The sequence below is a fragment of the Erythrolamprus reginae genome, chromosome 3 (assembly GCF_031021105.1).
Source record: "Erythrolamprus reginae isolate rEryReg1 chromosome 3, rEryReg1.hap1, whole genome shotgun sequence".
Taxonomy (NCBI): Eukaryota; Metazoa; Chordata; class Lepidosauria; order Squamata; family Dipsadidae; genus Erythrolamprus; species Erythrolamprus reginae.
In genome coordinates this window covers 240,195,713-240,221,517 of record NC_091952.1, presented here as the reverse complement: position 1 = coordinate 240,221,517, position 25,805 = coordinate 240,195,713, and the positions used below count along the sequence as shown (strand labels likewise).

The following is a 25,805-nucleotide window of genomic DNA, read 5'->3' as shown; positions in this document are numbered from 1 at the left end:
TATTGGTGGAATATCTATCTATCCATCTATCCAACCATCTATCCATCCATCCATCCATCTATCTGTCTACCTACCTACCTACCTACCTACCTTCCTACCTTCCTACCTACCTACCTACCTACCTACCTATCTATCTATCTATCTATCTATTTGATTTCTATGCCGCCCTCCTCCCCAGACCCAGAGTGGCTCACAACAAAAATAACTACAATAATACAATATATAATATTTTATACAAATAAGTAAACAATAGCAAACTGAGGCTTACATTATGTAGGTAATTGATACTTCTCAAGTGGAGAATGTTCCCTTTGACTCCAAGTGACAAATAAATCTTTAAAATTCCAAGCTGAGCTTTCAAAACCATTATCTTTCAGATCATCATCCTTACCGTTTCCTCCCCATGACCACCGTCAGCCTTCATGTATGTCACCTTGAACTGGGAAACACTGAGGTCCGTAATGTCCCATTTGACACTCAAACTTGAGGTAGTTTCATCTTCGACCATGAGATTTTTTATTCCTGTCCGAAAGACTACAAGAACGAGAAACAGCTTTCAATCTTTGGAAGAATCCAGTCCGGATATCAAAGGGTGCTATCATTTCTTCCCCACTCAGTTAACTATTTTACAGCAAATTATAAAACACCACCATCCCAAGAATACAAAAAATTGCATCTTTGCTCAGAGTAAAGTTAAAAGTTTTCCCTGTCCAGTTGTATCCAAAGGTGGAGGGTGGTGCTCATCTCTGTTTGCAAAGACTGTTCCATAGTCATGTGGCCTGCATATGGTGAGTGAATTCTGTCAGTTTTCAACTGAAGTGGTAGCAACAGCACTTAGCAATAGCATTTAGGCTTATATACTGCTTCATAGTGCTTTTACAGCCCTCTCTAAGCGGTTTGCAGAATCAGCATATTGCCCCCAACAATCTGGGTCCTCATTTTACCCACCTTGAAAGGATGGAAGATGAGTCCACCTTGAGCCAGTGTTGAGATTTGAACTGCTGAACTACAACTAATAGTTAGCTGAAGTAGCCTGTAATGCTGCACTCTAACCACTCTGCTACCCCGGCTCTAAGTCTCACTTAGACTTATATACTACTTCACAATGCTTTACAAATCCCCCAAGGGGTTTATAGAGTCCACATATTGTCCCCAAAAATCTGGCTCCTCATTTTACTATTCTCAGAAGGATGAAAGACTGAGTCAACCTTGAGCCTGATGAGATTCAAACTGCTGAACTGCAGATTGCAGTACTGCATTCTAATCACTGCACCACCTAGGCTCTTAAGTGGTACCTATTTACCTACTTGCATTTGCATGCTTTCGAACTGTTAGTTGGGCAGGAACTGGGGCAAGGAATGGGAGCTCACCCCATCGTGTGATACTAGGATCTCAAACCAAGTCTGGCATGTTTGACTGCCGAGTCATTGTAACCTCTTGCTCTAAGTAATGTCAACTAATCCCCTCTTGACTTATATACGTGTTCATTTTTTTAAATATATTTTGTACCTGCTGTTGTAGGCTGAGTAGTAGTAGTAGTTTCTGTAGTAATAGTAGTTACTTCAGTAGTTAGTATTTCAACTGGGAGGAAAAAGCAACAGACAAGCATGTTTTCAGACAAATTTTCATACTAATAACAGCTAATACTGTGTTTCCCTGAAAAATATACATGTCCCCATAATAAGACCAATCAGGCTACTGCACCCCCAAAATAATAACAACCCCCCCCCCCCCCGATAATAAGGCCAAGGCCATATTTTGGGGCAAAACAAAATAAGACCCTGTCTTATTCTTTGGGAAACACGGGTTTATATTTCTTATATAGGCTTGTCTATATGCTCCTTTGATGTAGAAAATTGTGACTGGAGAAAATAAAAACAGGTTGAACCAAAATTAAAGCAAAATCTGGATTAACTGGCAGAGTTTTAAAAGAAAACTGGATAGAGCTATACTAGGAGGGGAAGGTTGAATTGTTTCCAAGGTTATCAAATTTCACTAGTAAAGGAGAATATTTGTAGCTCAGTATTGACATGAGTGTTCCAAACTAGTACCAGTGCTAGTGATCAGACTACCATCTAAAGTAGGTATTATTCTAGTTTTTCCATACCATCAGACTAGCACTGATGATGATAATATCTAGTTTAGGTAATGAAGCATCTATAACAGTGATGGCGAACCTTTTTTTCCTCCTATGCCGAAAGAGCATAGGTGTGTGTTATCACATACACTCATAATTCAATGCCTGGGGGGGTGTGTGTGCAAAAAATAGCTCCCCCAGCCCCCTGGAGGCCCTCTGGAGGCTGGAAACGGACTGTTTCCCAACTTCTGGTGGGAACAGTAGGCTCGTGTTTTGCCCTGCCCAGGCTCCAAAGGCTTCCCTGGAGCTAGGGCGATCCCATGAAGCCAATTGTTATTATGGAGGATAATGTTTCAGTTACGTTCATATCTGGAACTGAATATGTTGGATCGCGTTCACGGCACATCGACATAAGATGTCTCTGGGACTGCCAAAGAAGGGATGTCATGCTGAGTATTGACAGCCCCAGAGACATTCAGAGTTATTCAGTAATTAAATAGTTAACTATGTGTGTGTTTTATTAACTCCACCTATTGTGATGTAAAATCCTGCCACGTCATATATGCATCACATCCGCCCTCCTGAGATTCTCCATATTATATTGTTCTGTTCTTTGTTAGCTGCCATGATGTGAAGACGCATTTTATTTGCCTCCTATGGCATATGTTTATTTTTCTACTTTTATAATAAAAAGAAACCTCGTTTGAAAGCAAATTCTCTCTTTTAATCCATCACCTCCAGAAATGATTTATTATGGTTCACACGGACTCCCTCCCCCATCCCTCTGGAGACTCCCTGGAACCCAAAAACGTCTTCCCAGAATGTCTGTATGAGCCAAAAATCAGCTGGCTGGCACACACATGCACGTTGGAGCTGAGCTAGGGCAACTGCTTGAGTGCCAACAGATATGGCTCCATGTGCCACCTGTGGTACCCGTGCCATAGGTTCGCCATCACTGGTCTATAAGAAAGAAGCAAGCTCAGAGCTCACCAATGACCCCTCAGATCAAATTTCAACTCAGCATCTCTTCTGAATGTCTAGACTGGTGTTTTTCAACCTGGGCCCCATGAAGACAGGTTACGTCAACATCCAGGAACCCCCAATCAGCCATGAAACATACCTTCAAATGAAGTAGATTAAATTTCAGTAGCCAAATGAGCATAAGACACTTGTTCTGTACATCGGGACTTCAGGTAAAGAAAACAAAGGTACCAAATTCCTTGGAACATTGGCTTTTTAAAGGTAAAGTGCAAACTGAGAAATATTATAGGTTTAGGTTTATTGGATTTATATGCCGCCCCTCTCCGCAAACTCGGGGCGGCTATATAGGAAGGATAACCACAGTATTTCCCATCTTACGTGTGCTCCCAAGTACGGCAATAACATCACTTTCACTTTCATCATCGAAGAGAGCCAGCAAGGACACCTCGTATTCCATATTGGGTAGCAAGCCTTCGATCTCGTAGGTGTCCACATCTCCACTTAAGATGATCTGAAAACAGATAGAATGGGGGATTTAGAAGGCAGAGAGTTGAGTTGCATTTCTTTTGGAACCTGCCCAGGGATACCTAACTCATTTCCTCGGACAGGAGCAGCATATAAATCCAATCAATCAATCAATCATTTTCCCACATTCCAGACACATTGATAAATATTCTTCACATCACTTGAAGAACTAATTATATATTTATATATATAATATATATAATCATATATATTATAATAATAAAAAGAGGGCCATCAAAATATTTACTGACTCCTAACAATTCACATCCTGGACATAAATGGTTTCCACTCCTACCCTCCAAACAATGCTATAGAGCACTGTACGCCAAGACAATTAGACACAAGAACAGGTTTTTTTCCTGAATACCCTTACTTTGCTAAACAAATAATTCCCTAACCACTGTCAAACTATTCACTAAGTCTGCATTACTATTACTATTAGTCTTCTCATCATTCCAATTATCCATCTCCTCCCACTTATGACTGTATGACTGTAACTTGTTGCTTATATCCTTATGATTTATATTAATATTGATTGTTTCCTGATTGCTGATTTGTACCCTATGACAATCATTAAGTGTTGTACTGCATGATTCTTGACAAGTGTATATTTTCTTTTATTTACACTTAGAGTATATGTAATTCCTTGTGTGTCCAATCACACTTGGCCAATAAAGAATTCTATTCTATTCTATTCTATTCTATTCCATTCCATTCCATTCCATTCCATTCCATTCCAGTCCAGTCCATTTGATCTGCATTTAATGCCCATTAAGCCTGTTGATTTTTCATTTAGTAGTTGACTCCCTGAATTTGTGCTTATTTATTATTTATTTATTAAACATGTTCCTACAGCTGCCCAATTCACACATCCTGATGGTGATTCCAGAATTTTTTTTTAAATTTTCTACATTAGTTTAAAATCTATTTTTCAAAAATCCATCCATAAGCCCAGAGGAGCAACAGCTCAATAAAATCAGCCACTCAATCAGCTCCCGTTTTATTCATTGTCCCCATGACCACTGGAAAGTTATGTTTTGGGGGCTTTTTGGAAAAGCAATATGGTGGGAGCCAGACATACAGTATCTCGGGGAAGATACAAATACATGTGCAAATATATCTTGAGGCATTTTCCTCAAAGAATTTTTCTTGGCACTGTTTTGGCTTCATAAGGACCCAGGCAGATTAATTTTTGAATAGAATGAGCAAGCAATTTGGGCCAGTTGTTGAGATCCCACACAACAAAACGGGAGGTTGTGAGTTCTAGTCCCTCCTTAAGCATGAATGCCAGCTGGATGACTTTTGGGCCAATCTCGAGGAGACCATGAGTTCTAGTCCCACTTTAGGCATAAAAGCCAGCTGGGCAACTCTAAGCGGTTTACAGAATCAGCATATTGCCCCCAACAATCTCATTTTAACCACCTCAAAAGAATGGAAGGCTGAGTCAACCTTGAGCCGGTGGTGAGATTTGAACTGTTGAACCACAGCTAGCAATTAGCTGAAGTAGCCTGCAGTGCTGCACTCTAACCACTGTGCCAGAAAGAAGTTGTCCAAAGATGTAAAATTCCACCAAATACTCCCCAAAAAAGATTACAAGCACTGCCCGAAAAACGGATCCATGATGCCATTTTCACATCACCAGGGGGTCACTAATAGTTTCGGCAATCTGGTCTGAACTGGGAGGACTGACTCATCTATTTTATCTTCCCAACTACTGACACCATGGCTCCTCAAAATGCACAAACCACAGTCCGTCACCAGCCATTCAGCTTGCTATAACCAAAAGCGTGTGAAGGCCCAGTACACCATTACCTCATCAGCTTCTTCGCCAGTCAATGGGATCCATGCTAGACGGTAAAGAGCCACATCAGAGGATGGTGGCTTCCAGCTCACTGTTAAACTCTCAGTAGATACTTCGATAATTTCCAAAAATTCAGGTGATGGAACTTTCGCTGCAAGATAAAGGGGGAAAAACCCAGAAGGATTCTTTGGAATTTTGTTATGTTAACTTTGTTCCTCTTTGTGAGAAGGGTGGCATAGAAATCAATGAATCAAACAAGCAAGCAAGCAAACAAACAAACAAATAAATAGATAAAATGAAATAAATACCAAACAAACAACCAAACAAACATGATATCTGAAATTGCTTCCAACTCTGTGGAATCTAAAGAGATGCAGTAAACTTTGTATAGTATTTTTAAAAGTTTAACTGATTGGCCAATTATAACTGTATATATTGCTGAGCTAAAAACAATGTTCATGAAACAATGACCTCTTTATATCATCCTCAATTTCCAAAATTTCCATTGCTATGCAAGATGGTTGTTAAGTGGGCTGTGCGAGATGCTTAAGAGTTCTAAAAATTAATCAAGTTATGTTTGCAATTTTTTTTCTTTTTAAAAAGCCTCTGCGATCAGAAAGTAATATCTATGTGAAGAAATCGCGAGGTGTTTGGCTGCCTCTACACAATTTGTTCAGGGAATTGGCACACCATAACTTGACTTCAAGCTATATTCAAATGTCTTTTTCTTCTTGCAGCAACCCAACTTTAACCAAGATATTAATAATAATAATAATTATTATTATTATTATTATTATTATTATTATTATTATTATTATTTATTAGATTTGTATGCCGTCCCTCTCTGAAGAGGGGCCATGTTTTCATCTTCATTTGTTTTCAATAATATAATCTAAGGCTTCCAAGCTTACATTATCTACAATAGACCTCTCCCCTTTTCTAAGAGGTCTGCCTACCTTTCCTGTCCTAATGTCTTTTTTATCTTTTCTATCTCTACTTTATACTGATATTATGTTAAACATACTACAATACAATACTATATTTGTATGACAAAATAAATAAAATAAATAAATAAAGTGTATAAATTGAGAACTATAAACTCATTTTCTTAGGAAAATATGAATAAAACCAAATTGTTCCATCCAAAAGAGTAGAAGAATATTGGGATTATAACTAGATTACTTTCAAAAAAGACTTAGCAGTAGTGAAGGGCTACCAAAATGTTTACTACCACACTGTGGGCGTGGCTTATGCAAGATGCCCTGCATTTTCTTTCAACATCTTTCAGTGCAAATTGGGTGCTGTGGGGTGGAGCTCCATTTTCGCTACCCTACTGCATTCCCCCCCTGTCCGGGCAGCAGCCCACCCCTGCTTGGCAGTCCCAAGAAAGTCCCATATCCATCAGCACTCTGATTCGGGTGACCCTGAAGACAGGTGGGCATTGCACTTACTGGCCACTACCGGTACACTCTCTGGTAGCGTTGCAAGTGCGCATGTGTCCGGCAGGTGAGCGCATGCCTATTGGCCTGAGATCTGGCTTTTGCACATGTGCAGCGAGCGAAATCTCATGTGAGAATGCTCACAAACGTGTGATTTTGCCGGTTTTTGGCAATTTCTTTGCTTCCGCGAATGTGCAGAAGCAAAAAAAGTTAAAAATTGGTGAAATCTCATGCACAAGAGAATCTTTGTGTGAGGTTTTGCTTGCCGTGCATGGACAGAAGGCAAATCTCATGAGGGCGCATGGGCATGCCCGTTGGGGACATGGAGACTTTTGCGCATTTCAATTTCTGCTACCGGAACCCCGATCCCAGCCGTACCAGGTGCAACCCGCTATTGCCTGAGGAACAGATAAATTCCAAAGTGGCCTCCATGATTCTCAGTGAATGAATGACCAAAGTTCGGGGTGCTAATGACCAGATGACTGCAAAGGATACAGCTCCTTCCATTCCACCCCATGCAAGTCAGAACAGAAGAAGCTTCTTGGATGAGAAGAAAAATGGCCAGACTATTTCTGGGACCGTCTCTTGCCGCATACCTCCCAGAGACCTATAAGAGCACACAGAGTTGGCCTCCTCCAGGTCCCATCAACCAAACAATGCAGGTTGGCGGGGCCGCAGGGGAGGGTCTTCTCTGTAGCTGCCCCGGCTCTATGGAATCAACTTCCCCCCCCCAAAGGTCTGTACTGCTCTCACCCTAATGGCTTTCTGTAAGGCCAGGAAGACCTAGCATTGCCGGCAGACCTGGGGGCCATGAATTAACAATTATCATGCCCAAATTGTATGAATGCTATGTATGTATGCTGACTATTTAGTTCCTTATGGGTTTTAATCTAGGTTTTATTGTTAGATTATATATTTGACTTCTGTTTAATTGTTTTTTGTATTTTATATTGTTGCAAGCTGCCCTGAGTCCTTTGTGATTGGGCAGCATAGAAGTTGAATAAACAAAACAAAACAAAACAAAACGCACAAAGCACAAAGCACAAAACACACACAAAACACAAAACAATAATAAATAAATGTTTTGATGGGGGGAACCTCCCCCCCCCCCCGCCCGAAAATCCAGTTGCCTTTTTGAAAAGCACTTTTGGGACAACTATGCCCTGGACGATAGAAAATCTCCGTAGACACGCAGCAAGACTTACTTGTGCTAAAGCTGCCCGTGAGTGGCTCAGACTGACCCTCACTATAGAGGGAGAAAACGGCTACAGTGTATTCAGTAAGAGACGTCAAACTCTTCAAAACATGTGCTGACACTTGATCAACTTCTTCCTGCATCACAGAGGCGACAGGAATGAGAAAAGGGGTTACAAATCCGTATCTACGTGAGGATGAAAAATCCGTAGCTAAGTCAAGAATAGAAAAGAGGCTTATTTACCCAGAGACTTCTTCACAGGTGAAAAAAAAAACCCAGGTTAGAGACCCCAGGCGGCATCAATCAGTGTCTTGGCAAGTGCCCCATCTTACAGAAAGGAACAATCTGTTTGCTCCCCTTTAGCTAAATGGAAAGGAGGGGCAGAGAATAGGGGGCAGGTGCCGACAGATTCTTCATCCAGGGATGGTTGGAAGCAGAGTAAATCACTACGGTTAGCCCTCGATTTACAACCCCAGCTAAGAAACCTGAAATTTCAGTTGTTAAGCAAGACAGTTGTTAAGCAAGAAATTTCAGTTGTTAAGCAACAACTGAAATTTCAGTTGTTAAGTGAGTTTCACCCCATTTAGCGACCATTATTGCCATAGTTGTTTGTTGTGGTTAGCTCTGGCCCAGCTCCTGCCCCAAGGACTGTGGATGTGGGGGAGACATCCACATGCTGCAGGCCTGTTTTGCCCCCAGTGGAATCTGGTGATGAAGGTTCCTCTGACCAAGAAGACATGAGTGAGAGGGAGGAGGAGAGTGTGGCAGACAGCTCAGAAGGAGATCAATTATCTAGCTCCTCCTTGGATTCGGAACAAGAGTTAATGATATAGCCACGCATGCAGAGAGCGATGCATAGGCAACAACAACTGAGAGATTATTATCAAAGAAAATGAGGCCACCTGTGGTTGGGTGGGGCTGTGGTAATTAGTGAGGCTGCTATAAATAGCAGCCTGTGGGTTTGGCCATTGTGGAGGATTATCTGATCATTGTGTTTCGTGACTGCTTTACTGACTTTGACTTTTTTTGTACTGATTTTTCCTGTGAATTTTTGGGAGGATTCTACCAGAGAGCCCGACAGAACAATTGTTAATAGTTGGATCACTGCAGCTGTTAAGTTAGAAACATGGTTGTTAAGGGGACCTGGCTTCCTCGTTGACTTTGCTTGTCAAAAGATTGGTAAGGGTGTTTGATCACATGACCTTGGGACACCACACCACCACCATCATAAATACGTTATGGCTTGGATTGTGATACCTTATCCACCATATTGCATATGCTCACACTCCAATGAATGCCACTGCTAGAAGGGCAAACTTGGCTGAACTTGTCAATTTCATCCAAAAAAAGAAAAGAAAAGAAAGGGATGACTCTGCTGAACAGCTGAGCATTTACAGACCAGATGCCCTTCCTGATGTCTACACAGAGTTCACAGCAGATGGGGGTTTTTTTTCCTGTGTGACCTGGGAAACAAATATCTGCTGCTACCTAGGATTGAACCCTCAGCCTACCAAGTGGGTAGTGAGCATCTTCTCCTCTAGGCTACTACATCCAGCGCTGGGCCACAGGACCGTCTCCTGCCTCACGCATCCCAGCAGCCGGTCAGGTCCCACAGGGTTGGCCTTCTCCAGGTCCCGTCAACTAGGCAATGCCGTCTGGCAGGACCTAGGGAAAGATCCTTCTCTGTGGTGGCCCCGGCCTTTGGAATCAACTCTGCCCCCCCTGGAAATTCGTACTGCCCCCACCCTCCCAGTCTTCCATGAGGCCTTAAAAAATTTTAACATCTACCCCGGCCTATGACTGAATGATAGGATGAATGTGAATAATCGGTTTTTTAAATATATTGGGGTTTTAGAATTTAAATTGTGTGTTTTTAGTATTGAGGTTTTTAGTGTATTTTAATATTAGATTTCTTACATGTTTTGTATTTACTTGTGAGCTGCCCTGATTCTCAGGAGAAGGGCGGCATAGAGAAAGAAAAAAAGAAAGAAAGAAAGAAAGAAACAGGAAGGAAGGAAGGAAGGAATTTCTTTAAAAGGCATGAATAGATAATAGATAATAAGACATAATAGATAATAAGTGCCACAAGTGAACTGGACTGGACTGTTTATACTAGCCACCCTATTTCTGAGGAAACTCAGATGGCAGTCATCTTCCCAACAGCCATGGGATGGGCTAAGGATGACATCATCCACTACACCCAAACTGATTGGTGGTTCATGCTGTCATTAGGGCAACCAGACCATGTGGATTAGCCCTAAAGTTAATTGAGTGGGCGATGATATCAGCATGACACAATTACCCTTGGCCCACTTATTTAAAAAGGACCATGATGTCAGAGACCATCAGTCAGCCTAATGAACTGAGGAAAAAAAATAAATAAACAGAACAACCCCAGGACATATGTTTGTTATTTTTGTCTTGTTTTAAAAGTGCCCCAAAGGAATAGTTCTATTTATGAGCCAAACAGCTGTTCCTCAATTTTCTTTAAAATGGGTTATCCTATCTATCTGCTTCAGCTGATGAGTGGGGGGGAAATGGCTGCAAGTTAAAATGGACTGTAGGGGGGGGATATGCATTGGTTGTTTTTTGAGGGTGACATTCCTGGATTTTTATAATTTATTTTATTTATTTTATTTTTTATTATTATTATTTTATTTTATTTATTTTATTTATTTTATTTATTTTATTTTATTTTATTTTATTTTATTTTATTTTATTTTATTTTATTTTATTTTATTTTATTATTTTATTTTATTTTATTTTATTTTTTTATTTTATTTTATTTTATTTTATTTTTTTATTTTATTTTATTTTATTTTATTTTATTTATTTTATTTTATTTTATTTTATTTTATTTTATTTTATTTTATTTTATTTTATTTTTAATTTTATCTATCCATCTATCTATCTATCTATCTATCTATCTATCTATCTATCTATCTATCTCCTATGCCGCCCTTCTCGAAGTGACTCAGGGAGGCGTACAACATTGTAAATGCAGACAATATATGTGAAGAAATCTAATCATTTAATATATATATATATGTGTGTGTGTGTGTGTGTGTGTGTGTGTGTTTTCGTAAATTTTCATGGGTATATGTATGTAGATTGTTCTGAGAATTTATATAGAAAATTGCTCTGGAAGCCATAGAAATTGAGAGGAGCCCCCTTTGCATAAATAAAAGAGATGACACGTCCCGCCTACCAGAAATTTGGAAACCAGCCTTAAACAAAAAAAACACTTCATAAAAATCACCATGTCAATCCTTCTAATAATTATGATTTTGGAATTTTGAAATTTGAAAACCAGCCTTAAACAAAAAACACTTCATAAAAATCACCATGTCAATCCTTCTAATAATTATGATTACACCAACCAATCAGATCACCAAAACATAATCACCCAATCTATTTGCTACATTCAAACCACATCTCCACCCCCACACTATATACTAGGAAGAAATGACAGTTGCAAACATTCCATTTTACAACAACACGAAGCTTGGAACTTCAGCCTGATGATGGTGAATGTGATTTCACCGAAACGTCGCAAAATTCCTAAACCCCCATGTACAATCATCCACATTCATCCAATTCAATGATTTATAATATTGGCTGGAGACAATTCCATCGCTCACGGACTGCATGCCCGCTGGCAGAGGTGGGTCTTCATAGCTTTATGAAAGACCAGGAGGGAGGGGGCGGTACGTTCCAGAGGGCTGGGGCCACCACAGAGAAGGCGCTTCCCCTAGGCTGAGCCAGATGACATTGTCTGGCCGATGGGACCCGGAGAAGACCAACTCTGTGACACCTAACCGGTCGCTGGGATGCATGAGGTAGAATACGGTCCCGTAGGTACCGTCTAATGTTCTGGATAGGCCAAACAGAGATCTTATTCCCCTAGTCCAGTGGCCTCAAGCTTGCAATTCAAGACTCTCTAGTTCCGGGGTACCCAAACTTGGCAACTTTAAGACTTGTGGACTTCAACTCCCAGAATTCTCCAGTCAGCTATGCTGGCTGGAGAATTCTGGGAGTTGAAGTCCACAAGTCTTAAAGTTGCCAAATTTGAAGACTTCCGCTCTAGTTACATTTCCTGCTTCATGTAGGCTGGGAGAACCAGCCGCTACAGTTATTAGATAGGTTGAGAGCTAGAAAAAAAATCTTGTTTTTCTTTCTTTCTTTTTTATTTTTAGAAAGCCATCTTTCCAAAAAACAGAAATGCTGAAACTCTCAATAAACAACTCATGCCTGGCACAAAGCATCGGAAGCATAAAATAGGCCTCTTGTTATACCATGAAAATGGCCAGAGGAAAAGGCATCACGTTTAAACCCACAAGGGCCTAAGAACAGGGGCAGCAAGCCTGTTGCGTCTTGTTACAGCTACAAAGATTCTTTACAAGCTGTGTCATGTCGAAATTCTGGAAAGCCTCAGCCAATTTCTTGCCAGGGGAAGGAGTGAGCCAGACAAGCAGGGAATGGAAGGATGTGTGCCAAGGGTTATAAAGAAATGCTTATTGAAAAAGATGTAGATCTATATCAGTTTTGGGAAGAGGAGTTTGCACGGATGGAGTGTTCTCAGAAATGACGGCAGTGAAGACTGCCTTGGGTAAGTGCTGTGCAGCCTCAGCAACCTAAGGATGGGTGGGCTTCAACTCCCAGAATTCCCCAGCCAGCCTTGAAGTCCACCAACCTTAGAGTTGCCAAGGCTGAGCAACATTGAAAAACAGCACGGCTGTCAAACTCATGGCCCTCAAGCCAGATGTGTCACACACTGACCATGCCCACACTCCTCCTCTCACCTAAATTCCGAGCTTTTATTTCTTTCCTAATGGGTTTGCATGCATTATTTGCTTTTACATTGATTCCTATGGGAAAGATTGTTTCTACTTGCCCTCATCACCTCGAGGCTCGACTACTGCAATGCTCTCTACATGGGGCTACCTTTGAAAAGTGTTCGGAAACTTCAGATCGTGCAGAATGCAGCTGCGAGAGCAATCATGGGCTTCTCTAAGTATGCCCATGTTACACCAACACTCCACAGTCTGCATTGGTTGCCGATCAGTTTCCGGTCACAATTCAAAGTGTTGGTTATGACCTATAAAGCCCTTCATGGCACCGGACCAGATTATCTCAGGGACCGCCTTCGGCTGCATGAATCCCAATGACCAGTTAGGTCCCACAGAGTGGGCCTTCTCTGGGTCCCGTCAACTAAACAATGTCATTTGGCGGGACACAGGGGAAGAGCTTTCTCTGTGGTGGCCCCGGCCCTTTGGAACCAACTCCCCCCAGAGATTAGAATTGCCCCCACCCTCCTCGCCTTTCGTAAACTTCTTAAAACTCACCTCTGTCGTCAGGCATGGGGGAACTGAGATATTCTTTCCCCCTAGGCCTTTACAATTTACGCATGGTATGTCTGTCTGTATGTATGTTTGGTTTTTATAATAAGTTTTTTTTTTTAGTTATTTTAGTATTGGATTGGATTTTTACATGCTGTTTTTATCATTGTTGTTAGCCGCCCCGAGTCTACGGAGAGGGGCGCCATAATAAATAAATGAATGAATGAATGAATGAATGAATGAATGAATAAATAAATAATACTTACTTACTTACTTACTTACTTACTTACTTACTTACTTACTTACTTACTTACTTACTTACTTACTTACTTACTTACTTACAAACTTTTCTACTTAAGAACCTGGTCACGGAACAAATTAAGTTCTTAAGTAGAGGTAGCACTGTATTTATATAGGGAGTTCAAATATCATTGAGGAGGAGGCTACAAATGATTTCTCAAACCTTTGAGATGGACCCATTTACCCCATTTTGATAACTGTTCTTAACCAAAGAAGTTAATCTAACTGCCATTATATTGGCAGACTGTGGAAAAATATTGGTTTTACATAATAGTTCTGTTTTTCAGTTCTACCAGTTTATTCTTTTTAAAATCTGCTTACCTCATTGGTTTCGGTCCCATCTGTCTTAACGTACATAATGCGATAGCCTTTGACCATTGGGGAAGCTGGCTCCCATGTTATTTTGGCTGAGCTGTGATCCACATTTGAAAACTTCAAATTTCTTGGTGGACTTAAAGGCACTTGAAAATGGAAACGAATCAGTGTTATAAATGATAACTTTGTCTTTCAGTCAGTTGACCTATTGTGACATATGGCTTCCAGATTACATTAATCTTCATGCAACTCTATGGGGCTGATACAAAATCTGGTCATATTCAATGCAGAGCCCTCGCTCAAGAAAATTCACACTGGTGGGATTTTGCAACATGTATGGGTCGACTTACATAGTTTGTCACTTGTGTAAATATGCTAGAAGTCCCTTTACAGTGAACCTGTGAATTAGCCTCAGCAGAATCCATTGGAAAAAAATAATTCCAATGTCAGAAGCCATCTCCTACAATGCTGTAGGCCAGTGATAGAAACATAAAAACATAGAAGTCTGACGGCAGAAAAAGACCTCATGGTCCATCTAGTCTGCCTTTATACTATTTTCTGTATTTTATCTTAGGATGGATATATGTTTATCCCAGGCATGTTTAAATTCAGTTACTGTGGATTTATCTACCACGTCTGCTGGAAGTTTCTTCCAAGGATCTACGACTCTTTCAGTAAAATAATATTTTCTCATGTTGCTTTTGATCTTTCCCCCAACTAACTTCAGATTGTGTCCCCTTGTTCTTGTGTTCACTTTCCTATTAAAAACACTTCCCTCCTTATTTAACCCTTTAACATATTTAAATGTTTCGATCATGTCCCCCCTTTTCCTTCTGTCCTCCAGAGTATACAGATTGAGTTCATTAAGTCTTTCCTGATACGTTTTATGCTTAAGACCTTCCACCATTCTTGTAGCCCGTCTTTGGACCCGTTCAATTTTGTCAATATCTTTTTGTAGGTGAGGTCTCCAGAAATGAACACAGTATTCCAAATGTGGTCTCACCAGCACTCTATATAGCGGGATCATAATCTCCCTCTTCCTGCTTGTTATACCTCTAGCTATGCAGCCAAGCATCCTACTTGCTTTCCCTACCGCCTGACTGCACTGTTCACCCATTTTGAGACTGTCAGAAATCACTACCCCTAAATCCTTTTCTTCTGAAGTTTTTGCTAACACAGAACTGCCAATGCAATAATCAGATTGAGGATTCCTTTTCCCCAAGTGCATTATTTTACATTTGGAAACATTAAACTGCAGTTTCCATTGGCGAACCTTTTTTTCCTCGGGTGCTGAAAAAGCATGTGTGCGCGCTATCATGCATGTGTGAGTGCCCACACCCATAATTCAATGTCTGGGGAAGGCAAAAACACCTTCCCCCACCCCCTGGAGGCCATAAACAGTCTGTTTCCCAACTTCTGGTGGGCCCAGTAGGCTCGTGTTTCACCCTCCCCAGGCTCCAAAGGCTTCCCTGGAGCCAGGGGAGGGTAAAAATGCCCTCTCCCACTGGAGGCTCTCTGGAAGCCAAAAACACCCTCCCAGAGCCTCTGTACAAGCCAAAAATCAGTTGGCCGGCACACACATGCATGTTGGAGCTGAGCTAGGGCAATAGTTCGTGAGCCAGCAGATATGGCTCCGCCTGCCCCCAAAGTTAAAATCTACAAGTCTTAAAGTTGCCAAGGAGACCCCTGCTCTAAATAGTAGAACTTGAACATTTTTTGTCTTGTGCAAATAGAATTTCTGAAATACAATTTAGTTCCAATATTGTTTTCTTTTTACCCTGTGTTGTACTCTTGTTTATCCTGCAGTTTATCCACTTTTGGCCTTCAAGTACCTTCGAAAGCTGTTGGTCTCCAAAATTCAGAGTTGTAAATTTTGCTACGGGTAGGTAATTCTAACAATACAGCCTGCCTAACACATCTGGCTTGGGAAGAGGCTGAGATAGTTACATACAGAAACATTGAGAACTTCTTGGATATTTCAAGAGCTCTACTTGGAACTATCGTATATCCTTATACCTTATTCTCCTTATTCTCCACCCCCAATTTTTCCCAACATTGGATTATCTCAACTCCTTCCAAATTCCCCCATCTCCTGCTTTCCATGAAATAGCAGAGGGGAGGCTCACTTCTTCCTCATTCTTATTTTTTTTCCCCCTGGAGACTGGAATCCATTCAAAATCTATCTTCCTTCTCCATGCTAACACTATCTTCTGTTTCCATGAAGATCAATTTGGTGGCCAATTTAACATCCCAATCTACATTAATAAACACCAAAAGGTAAACTCTCCTATCCCAGATGTCACAAAACATTTCAGTACAGTGGTACCTCTACCTAATAACTCCTCTACTTAAGAACTTTTCTAGATAAAAATTGGGTGTTCGAGATTTTTTTGTCTCTTCTTAAGAACCATTTTCTACTTAAGAACCTGATCCCGGAAAAAATTCCTAGAAAATTTCAGAGTGGCACGAAGGCCCGGCCAGTTTCCTGCCATTCCCCCTGGGTTTCTTTCTCTGGCGCAGTGTATGGGAGGCAGCCTCGCGCCAAGTGTATGGGAGGCGCGTGTTCCTCCTCGCTGCCTCAGAGTCCCTCTTTTTTTTTTGAGCCTTAAAGTTTGGGATTTTTTTTATTCATCTCACCTTACCTTCTTCCTTTAGCAGTGACTGTCCTCCTCCTCCTCTTCTTCCTCCTCCTCCTCCCACCCAAATTCCGAACTTTTATTTCTTTCCTAATGGGTTTGCACGCATTATTTGCTTTTACATTGATTCCTAATTGCTTCCACTTACAAACTTTTCTATTTAAGAACCTGCTCATGGAACTAATTAGGTTCTTAAGTAGAGGTACCACTGTATCAGAAAGTAAAAACATCTGGGGATGAAAAAGGTATCTGCAGATATCACATTTCCTGGATTAGAATTTGACTTCTATTAGATTCATGCACTCAGTTCTTTACAAGGCAAGTATGAAATTCAGTTCTCACAATATGAATCTACGTGTGGAGAAACAGTGAGTGCATGACAATTTGAATTAAAGGAAACCTAGCCAATGTGGAAAAACTCGAATCACTCTTGAACAGAGTTTTCCAAAACTGTTATAAATTATTTTTTGAAAGGGTACTGAAATATGAACACATGTTGTATGCTTAAGCTATGAAATATTTTAATATGGAAAGTTTGGATCCTTTCATAGCATTATATCAAACAAAAAAAAAGCAATGAAAAGAAAATACAGCAACTTTTTTTTCCCACTGGAGCACAGCATGAAGAATTATATGAGTATACATATTTTAGAGAAATCGTACCCATCTTGTGTTAGGCTGCCCCTCCAGAATTCCCACTCAGTTATCTGAGAATTCTAGAATCTGGAATCTAACAACTCTTGATTAGGTATCAAGATATGAAAAATAATATTAACCTTTAAAACATTAAAGATTGGGATGTAAAAAACAAACCAGGCTGCAGTTCAAATTCAATGGAATTAAAATAGATATTAGAGGTCGTATATTACGGAAGTGCCAACTAGATAGCCAGCATGCTATCCTTTTCTCATTTCTTTCTCAATCCCACTTTTCTTTTTTCTTTCCCTTAACGTTCTGCTACCAGTATATCTTTTCTATTCTCTCTCTCTCTTTCTTCCTTCTCTCTTCTACTTCTGTCATAATACAACATATATGATTGATATGTCGTGTATTATATTTATATTTCTCTGTTTTATTTTTAATGCATATAGTTAATAAAGATATTTTCTAAAAATGAATAAATAAATAAAATAAGATATTATCTCACATTTATTTTAGGTGGGAAGGAAGGGAGATATTTTAAAGAACATAATCTTCAAGAAACTAAAAAAAACTACTGTTGGTACTTCAAAACTCTGAGCATGAATAGTCCACTGAAGTCACTTTCTATACATAATTTATAATAATCAGACATTTAAATATGTTAAAGGGTTAAATTTGGTTCAGGAGGGAAGTCTTTTTAATATGAAAGTGAACACAAGAACAAGTGGCACAATCTGAGATTAGTTGGGGGAAAGATGAGAAAATATTATTTTACTTAAAGAGTAGTAGATGCTTGGGACAAACTTCCAGCAGACGTGGTTGGTAAATCCACAGTAACTGAATTTAAACATGCCTGGGATAAACATATATCCATCCTAAGATAAAATACAGGAAATAGTATAAGGGCAGACTAGATGGACCACGAGGTCTTTTTCTGCCATCAGTCTTCTATGTTTCTATAGGTTCGTCATCATGACTCTAGCGATTACCATTCTACTAAAGTTTAAAGGTATTATTTTTCAGTCTCAGAAAGCCTTTCCAAAATTTACTCCTGGGATTAGTAGGAACACATAAAAACCACTTACATGTTGTTTCTTGTCCTGTAAGAGGATCACTGGCTTCTTCTCCAAACATCGCATAAACAGTGACCGTATAATCTGTGTTTGGTAGCAGACCCTCAAGTTCAACCTGTGTGGCGCTCACTCCAATTTTCATCTATAAAAATAGCAACAGCAATAACAGATACACTTATATATTGCTCCACAGTCTTTTACAACACTTCCTGGGTGGTTTACAATCTCAGCACATTGCCTCCAACAATCTGGGTCCTCATTGTACTTCAACTCAGAAGGTTAGAAGAATGAGTCAATCTTGAGTTGGTCAGGATTGAATTCCTGGCTGTGAGCAGAATTAGCCTGCAATACTGCATTCTAACCACTGTGCCAATTTGTGGTTAGAATGCAGTATTTTAATGTGAGTAGTGATGGGGGAACCGAACGGTATTCAGGTTCGGTAAATTCGGACGAACTTCACGCAAACTTCAGCCGAACCTGAACCTGAACCTGAATGGTCCATGGCGCCAAACTCTGCCCCCAGAATCCCATCGTTTTTTTTAATTTTTATGGATTTTTAATTTAATTTAATTTAATTATTTTTACGAAAAAGGACGCCACAGTGGCACCGCAAGCAAAGGGAGGTCCTTTCATGTAAAAATTAAAAAAAATATTTTTACATGAAAAGACCTCCCTTTGAAGGAGCTAGGGAATCCCTCCCACGAAGAAATTCCGGGGGCGGAGCTTTGACATCACGTATACTGGCAGGTTGCTAAGGATGCTAAGGTGATCACTTCCTGGATTCCATGGAATCCAGGAAGTGATCACCTTGGCGTTTTTAGCAACCTGCTGGTATACATGATGCCAAAGCTCTGCCCCCAGAATCTTTTCGTGGGAGGGATTCCCCAGCTCCTTTTGTGCCTCCCTCCCAGCCTCCAGACCAGCCAACAGCTCCCCGGTGTTCGCCATTCTCCACCGCCACCGGTGCCTGGCTCCTCCTCCTCTTCTTAGCAGATGACAGCCGGGCGGTGGCTTTCGCAGTGTTCGGTACAAACGCCGAACCGGAGCACAATTTTTTAAAAAAATTCGGGTTCGGGTCCGGCATGCTGAACCACAAAATTTGGTATGGACCCGAATTGTGCGGGTTTGGTTCGACCAACACTAAATGTGAGTTCATTATATTTTAAAAAATGAAATAGTAGTATATTTGAGTAGAAGATAAATAACTTTTTCAGAAGGGAAAATAATTTCTGTCAAAGTTTTTTTTAAAAAAATAAATGTTTGATACTAACAAGAGATTTATTCATACGCTATGCCCTGCCTGAGGATCATTTGCACAAATTACGGTAGTCCTATAATGGCTTGATGGGCAGCTGTCCAATTTGTGAGAAATCCTAGAATATCAAAAACTACCAACTGAAACCCAACCCAAAAGGCATAAATGTAGAACTGGGATTGCCAAAATTACACAAGTCCCTTTGTACTTTCATATAGTCTTCTCCATAATATTGATAAGCTATTCTTAAAAGAAATAATACTGTAAATGTCACTTTTACTATTATGGATTACTGTTAATAATTTTGAGTCAGAAAAGTTTCAGATCTATAAAAAGAAAAGACACAATTGACTTTTATCATCTTTTATCATCTTTTTCATCTTTACTGTAGAGTGTCAATTATAGAAAATCCAGAATAACACAACAGTGTTATTCTAGATTCTTATAAAGTTAAAGATCTAACTCTTCAAGCCATTTATAAATATATTGGACAATGCATTGACTAGGTTTACTTGAAATCTCTCTCTTGAATCTGTCTTTTGACTGGAGATCTTAAGATTTTTAAAATTTCAATTAATTTTCTCTGAGGGATATATGCTATATAACTTACAAAAAACCAAACAGGTTTATACACGCAGTGGTTTCTTGATTCTCTTCTAGAATCTTACATGCCTTTTAAATGCTACTAAGAATGTCCCTGTGCTGTGCCCAGAGACAGAGATAGTTGGACTGTATTTAGGCATGTTTCTTTAAGATATTGCATTAGGGGAAATGTAGTGAAATTGCACTATGGGTAATGTAGTTTTACATGTGGCCACATTTGTGTATTCCTATTGGCTCTGACTCAGGATGAGGGGTAATTGGAGAGAACATTCCAGAGGGTCTTTGTCTTCACTCACTAAGCCAGCCAGCATGTAGATGCTACACCTAGAGCCTGGGTTAATTCAATCTCTTTTTACCTGCACAATGGGAAAGATTATACTGCAGAAGAATTGCATCATAACTGTGAGTTATTGTGAGAATGCCTGTAATAAAATGATCTGGGATACCTCATTGTGCTGAGTTATCTGACTGGGAAAAGTTGAGCTTATACCAGAACAGTTCCCATTTGAACAAGTATGAAAATAATTCCACACTAGAAATCAAGTGATAGGCTAGGTCCTTTGTTTAATCAGGCCACGTTTTTAGCCAGTTCACACTAAATACAATTTCTGTCCACAAATGGTAAACTAGACCAAAACACAAGTAAAAAAAAGTCCAGGTTTGAACAGATACGTAGCAAAATGCATTTTAGATAGAATATAAATCTTAGTACAGATGTTTTGGTTTTTTTTTTAAAAAAAATCACATTCTGGGCTGTGGACTTGAGTGTATGACCAAGCAAGAAAAAATTAAAACCTCTGGGGGGGGCATTGAAATTAGCTCTTATGTCCATCTTGTAATATATCTTGTCAAGACACTAAAAGCAAATAATAGTTTCTTGAATTAAAGTCAATTAAACTTCCTGGAATTTTTTTTTGTCTGCCTGGTTTTGAAAAAGTGAGAGAAAAGTATGTAGCAGAAAAATGAAATTGCATTTACCTCAACAGACAAATATTGATATAACAAGCCAATTTTTATAGAGCACCTTCCATTTCATAAGTAATTAGTAGTTATCAAAAAGGCAGAACATTATATGGAATCAATGGGGACACTTGAATTCAGTGATGTTCATAAGGTAATCTTTAATTCATCACTAATCTCTAAGTCTGACCAATGTCAAATCAACCACAGGGGTCCTTCAGTTTCTTCCAATCCACAACTGGTTGTGTCTCCTGCATCTCTCCAGTTAAATGCTTCAGTATTACTTCTGAAGTGTCGCTATTCATTAACCCAAATCCTGGGCAAGCTACTCCATCAGATGGTGATAGACTGACATGAGAAAGGAACCACTATCTGGAGAAAGCTACTGGAGCAGCAACTCATTAGGTTACCTAAGATGGTTGGATTGTGTTCAAACCAAGAAGACTGAGTTGGACTGCGGAACATATAGGCCAGTAATTGTTGTACATACTCCTGGTCAGTTGGAGGATGATGAAGATATTGAGGACTCTGATTCAGATAGTGTTTATGAATTAGTGGGGGGCCCGGGGTTACAGGTAGTAGAACAGGTGGGAGGCCAGCCACAGGATGGGGCTATGAGTTCAGGATCTAGCGAGGGAGAATCAGACACTCGCTGGGTTAAATTCAGAAGGGCCCAAAAACGTAGAGAACAGAGGTCTGGAAGAAGATATTAAGGAGAGGAATGGGTTAAATACTGTAGTGATGTATTTGGCACATCAGGGGGTCAGTGGGGAAGAAGGGTGGAGTTTCAATGTTGCCGATGAGAAACATGGATGTTTTTCTTGCCGCTCTCAAGTAAGCAAAAGTATTCTGTGTGATTAACAGTCAGGGCTGCTGTTTTTAGAGATCATGCATTTAGGAAAATAAATCTTGTTAAGTGGAGAAGGAGAAGGAATGTGAGAAATGCGGTCAAGGGAGATAACGGACCAACAGATAAGTGCGTGTATGAAATGTGTTTGAATTCCAGAAGAGCAGAGAAATAAATGGAGTTTCTTTATTCATGATATAATGCATTTAATAAGAGTTATTTGTAATTGCTAAATTTCTACCAGAAACCAGAACAGTAATGATGAACCTTTTTTTCCCCTCGGGTGCCAAAAGAGCATGCTATCACACATGTGCAAGTGAGTTGAGGTAGGACAATGGCTCATGTGCCAACAGATATAGCTTTGCGTGCCAGCTGTGGCACCTGTGCCATAGGTTCGCCATCACGGGTATAGGCTCTTCACAACAAAATAATCTTATTTTACTCTGCACTCTTAGAAAACTCTGTGAGTTGGATCTGTATCGGGAAATTCCATGTTTAATTTTGAAAAGCCTATACATTCCACAGTCCAACTCAATCTTCTTGGTTTGAGTGGAGTATGGGACCCAACCCAACTCAACAATCTCACGTAACATAAGTTCTTTAGCAAATTTAATGAATGAAAAAAAATGACCTTTTTTATCTTCTCTCTTTCCCTCCCCCTCTGTTTCTTCTGAAATATTTGTCACTCTTCATAGCTTTGGGTCCTCTACAAATATGATCATCATTACCCTCAAATTCTCCATTCAGGCCATTAACAAAAATCTTCAACAACAGAACAGAGGCCTATGACACTCCAGTGGTGAGGTATTTATACTTCCACAGGGATAAGGATTTACTGTAACTGAAAATAAGGACTTCTACACATTAGTTTTTTAAGAATTTCAGCTCACTCTTTGAAGCAGGTTCACGAGACCCAGTTGATGCTACGTTCTCTCACCTCCTTTTCCTCTGCTGCTAAACCATCAATAAGGGGTGCATACAGAATCATATAGCCAGATGCACCGGCTACTGCCTTCCATTTTACTTTCATACTGTTGTGCAAGACATCATACAACTCCAAATCAGATGCCATTGGTAATGCAACTGCAGAGAGAAAAATACAAAAGAGTGTTACCGCCAATGTTCCCTCTAATTTTTTTTCAGCGTGGGCGGAAAAGTATAGTGTCTGAGCGGCAGTCTCCTTGGGACTGGGTGGCATATAAATAAATAAATAAATAAATAAATAAATGAATGAATGAATGAATGAATGAATGAATAAATAAGAAAAAAATCCCTTCTTTTTTATTAAAAGAGATTAATAATTTAAAAAAACCAAAAACCATTACTATTAAAACTAAATCAACCAGCAAAACCAAAAACATAACTATTAATAAAAACAGGTGAGGGCTGGGAGGGGGATTCTCTGTTATTATTTAAGTGCTTTTACCATATGCTATCAAGAGTCACTTCTCTCTCTGTTTCTCTCTCTTTCCTGTCATTCTCTGCCTCAATCATTTTCTTATTTCTCTTTTTTTCTCCCCTTTTTTCTATCATTTCTCTCTATCTCTTCCTTCCACTCTTCTCTCTCTCTCTTGCTTTCTCTGTCTCTCTCTCTCTTGCTTTCTTCCTCTCTCACTCTTCCTTCCTCTCTCATCTCTCTCTTTCTTTCTTTCTTTCTTTCTTTCTTTCTCTCTCTTTCTCTCTCTCTCCCCCTCTTGCTCTCTCTCTCTTTTTCTCACTTTCTCTCTCTTGTTTTCTTTCTCTCTCTCTTGCTTTCTCTCTCTCACTCTTTCTCTCTTGTTTTCTTTCTCACACTCTTTCTCTCTCTTGTTCTCTCTCTCTTGCTATCTCTTTCTCTCCCGCTTTCTCTCTCTCTCTCTCTTTCTCTCTCTCTCTCTCTCCCTCTTCTCTCTTTTTCTCACTTTCTCTCTCTTGTTTTCTTTCTCTCTCTCTCTTGCTTCCTCTCTCTCTCACTCTTTCTCTCTTGTTTTCTTTCTCACACTCTTTCTTGTTCTCTCTCTTGCTATCTCTTTCTCTCCCCCCTTTCTCTCTCTCTCTTTCTCTCTCTCTCCCCTCTTGATCTCTCTCTTTTTCTCACTTTCTCTCTCTTGTTTTTTTTCTCTCTCTCTCTCTCTTGCTTTCTCTCTCTCTCACTCTTTTTCTCTTGTTTTCTTTCAAACACTTTCTCTCTCTTGTTCTCTCTCTCTTGCTGTCTGTTGCTCTCACTCTCTCTCATTCTCTCTCCGTTCTTCTCACAGCGGAGGCTGGCGAAGGTGATATTCAATGTCTGGGGTGCACGGGCAATTGCGCGCGCTCCCCATCCCCCTGCCAGCCCGCCCGGCACATTCAAAATAAGAAAAGCCTTCGCCGTAACTTGTTGCTTCCATCCTTAAAATTTTTATTAATATTGATTGTTTCTTCATTGCTTATTTGACCCTTATGGCAATCATTAAGTGTGGTACCACATGATTCTTGACAAATATATCTTGTCTTTTATGTACACTAAGAGCATATACACCAATGACAAATTCCTTGTGTCACACTTGGCCAATAAAGAATTCTATCTATCTATCTATCTATCTATCTATCTATCTACCTACCTACCTACCTACCTACCTACCCACCCACCCACCCACCCACCCACCCACCCACCTACCCACCCACCTCTCTATCTATCTATCTATCTATCTATCTATCTATCTATCTATCTATCTATCTATCTATCTATCCAAAAACTGCAATAAATAAAATTACAACTCTTGTTAACCTGCACAGCCACTCTCAGAAACTGGGGATGACTATTTCCAAAACACAAAATGGATAATTAAACAAGTCTTCATCCTCCTTTTCCTTCTCTGTTTGGAATGTGACTGAAATCAATATAGATAGCAAATCTGTGAGGTGTTAGATACTTAGTTCTCAGTGTTATAAAGTCAAAGCCAAGCTTTGTACAGCTTTATAAAGTAACAGAGGCACCTGGAATTTAGTGATCGACATTCTCCTCTGAGGTAATAGACTGCATGGACGATCTTGGGTGGGGGTGTAAAACTTGATTTTATTGAGGGCTGCTTCAGGGTTGTGTATGACCTGGGGGGTGTTGGCATGACCAGGGTGGGCATGGCCAGGTCAATGTCACCTGTGAGGGGTGCTTGTGGTGGCCCAAGTGCTCTGCCAGTGAAAACTGGCTCCTGGGCTCCATTTTTGGCTGTGGTGGCCTCCTGCAACCTTCTGCCACTGAAGATGGAGCTCAGCAGGGCCGCCTGTGGCCCTCCCAAGCTCCATTTTTACTGGCAGAGGTACTGGGGGCTGGTCCTTCTCTGTTTCCAGGGAGGCCTCGCTGCCCAGATCTCAGCATCCCGTGGTCCAGATCCTGCCCCCGGCCCTGAGTTTGACACCCCTAATTTTGGGAGACCAGAGAAAGAGACTAGGAAATAGTGAGAGAAAAGAAGGGGGACCCCTCAAGGACTTACCTATCAAAGGAAGAAACTTATGAAGGGCCTGCCCTAATTGATTAGATGGTTCAAATTGATGGTAGGAAGTTTGTTCCTTCAGATTTGCAAGATTCCACTAGCCTTACAATAGGGTAGATTTAGCTTGTAGATTTAATTGTGTTTCCTGTCTGACTGACTTAGGAGGGCTGACATCCAAGGCTCTGGGAGAATAGCCAGGTTTCTAATAGCTTCCTGAACGTCATGAGGATGGAAGTGAATTTATACAGAGATATTCCGCTAATCAATGGACAATGACAATATGGGTGTGTACCTCTGTTGAAACAGTTCATCCCGCCCACTGTAAACAATTATGGAGATATTATTGACACACATTCTCTGAATTTTGA

At 40.2% G+C, this 25,805-nt stretch overlaps 1 protein-coding gene across 2 annotated transcripts in view; it reads right to left on the bottom strand.

Annotated features, from left to right (window-relative positions):
• The window catches only part of COL14A1 (collagen type XIV alpha 1 chain), a 166,383-nt gene that overhangs the window by 100,141 nt on the left and 40,437 nt on the right, over window positions 1-25,805 (bottom strand). For both annotated transcript variants that reach the window (XM_070748242.1, XM_070748243.1), the window contains 8 exons: window positions 22,926-23,071; window positions 18,336-18,465; window positions 13,979-14,118; window positions 8,029-8,155; window positions 5,396-5,535; window positions 3,437-3,569; window positions 1,510-1,581; window positions 392-534 (listed from right to left, as the gene is read on the bottom strand). In XM_070748242.1, the coding sequence (XP_070604343.1) occupies window positions 392-534; window positions 1,510-1,581; window positions 3,437-3,569; window positions 5,396-5,535; window positions 8,029-8,155; window positions 13,979-14,118; window positions 18,336-18,465; window positions 22,926-23,071 (1,031 nt within the window). The remainder of the gene's footprint in view (window positions 1-391; window positions 535-1,509; window positions 1,582-3,436; window positions 3,570-5,395; window positions 5,536-8,028; window positions 8,156-13,978; window positions 14,119-18,335; window positions 18,466-22,925; window positions 23,072-25,805) is intronic.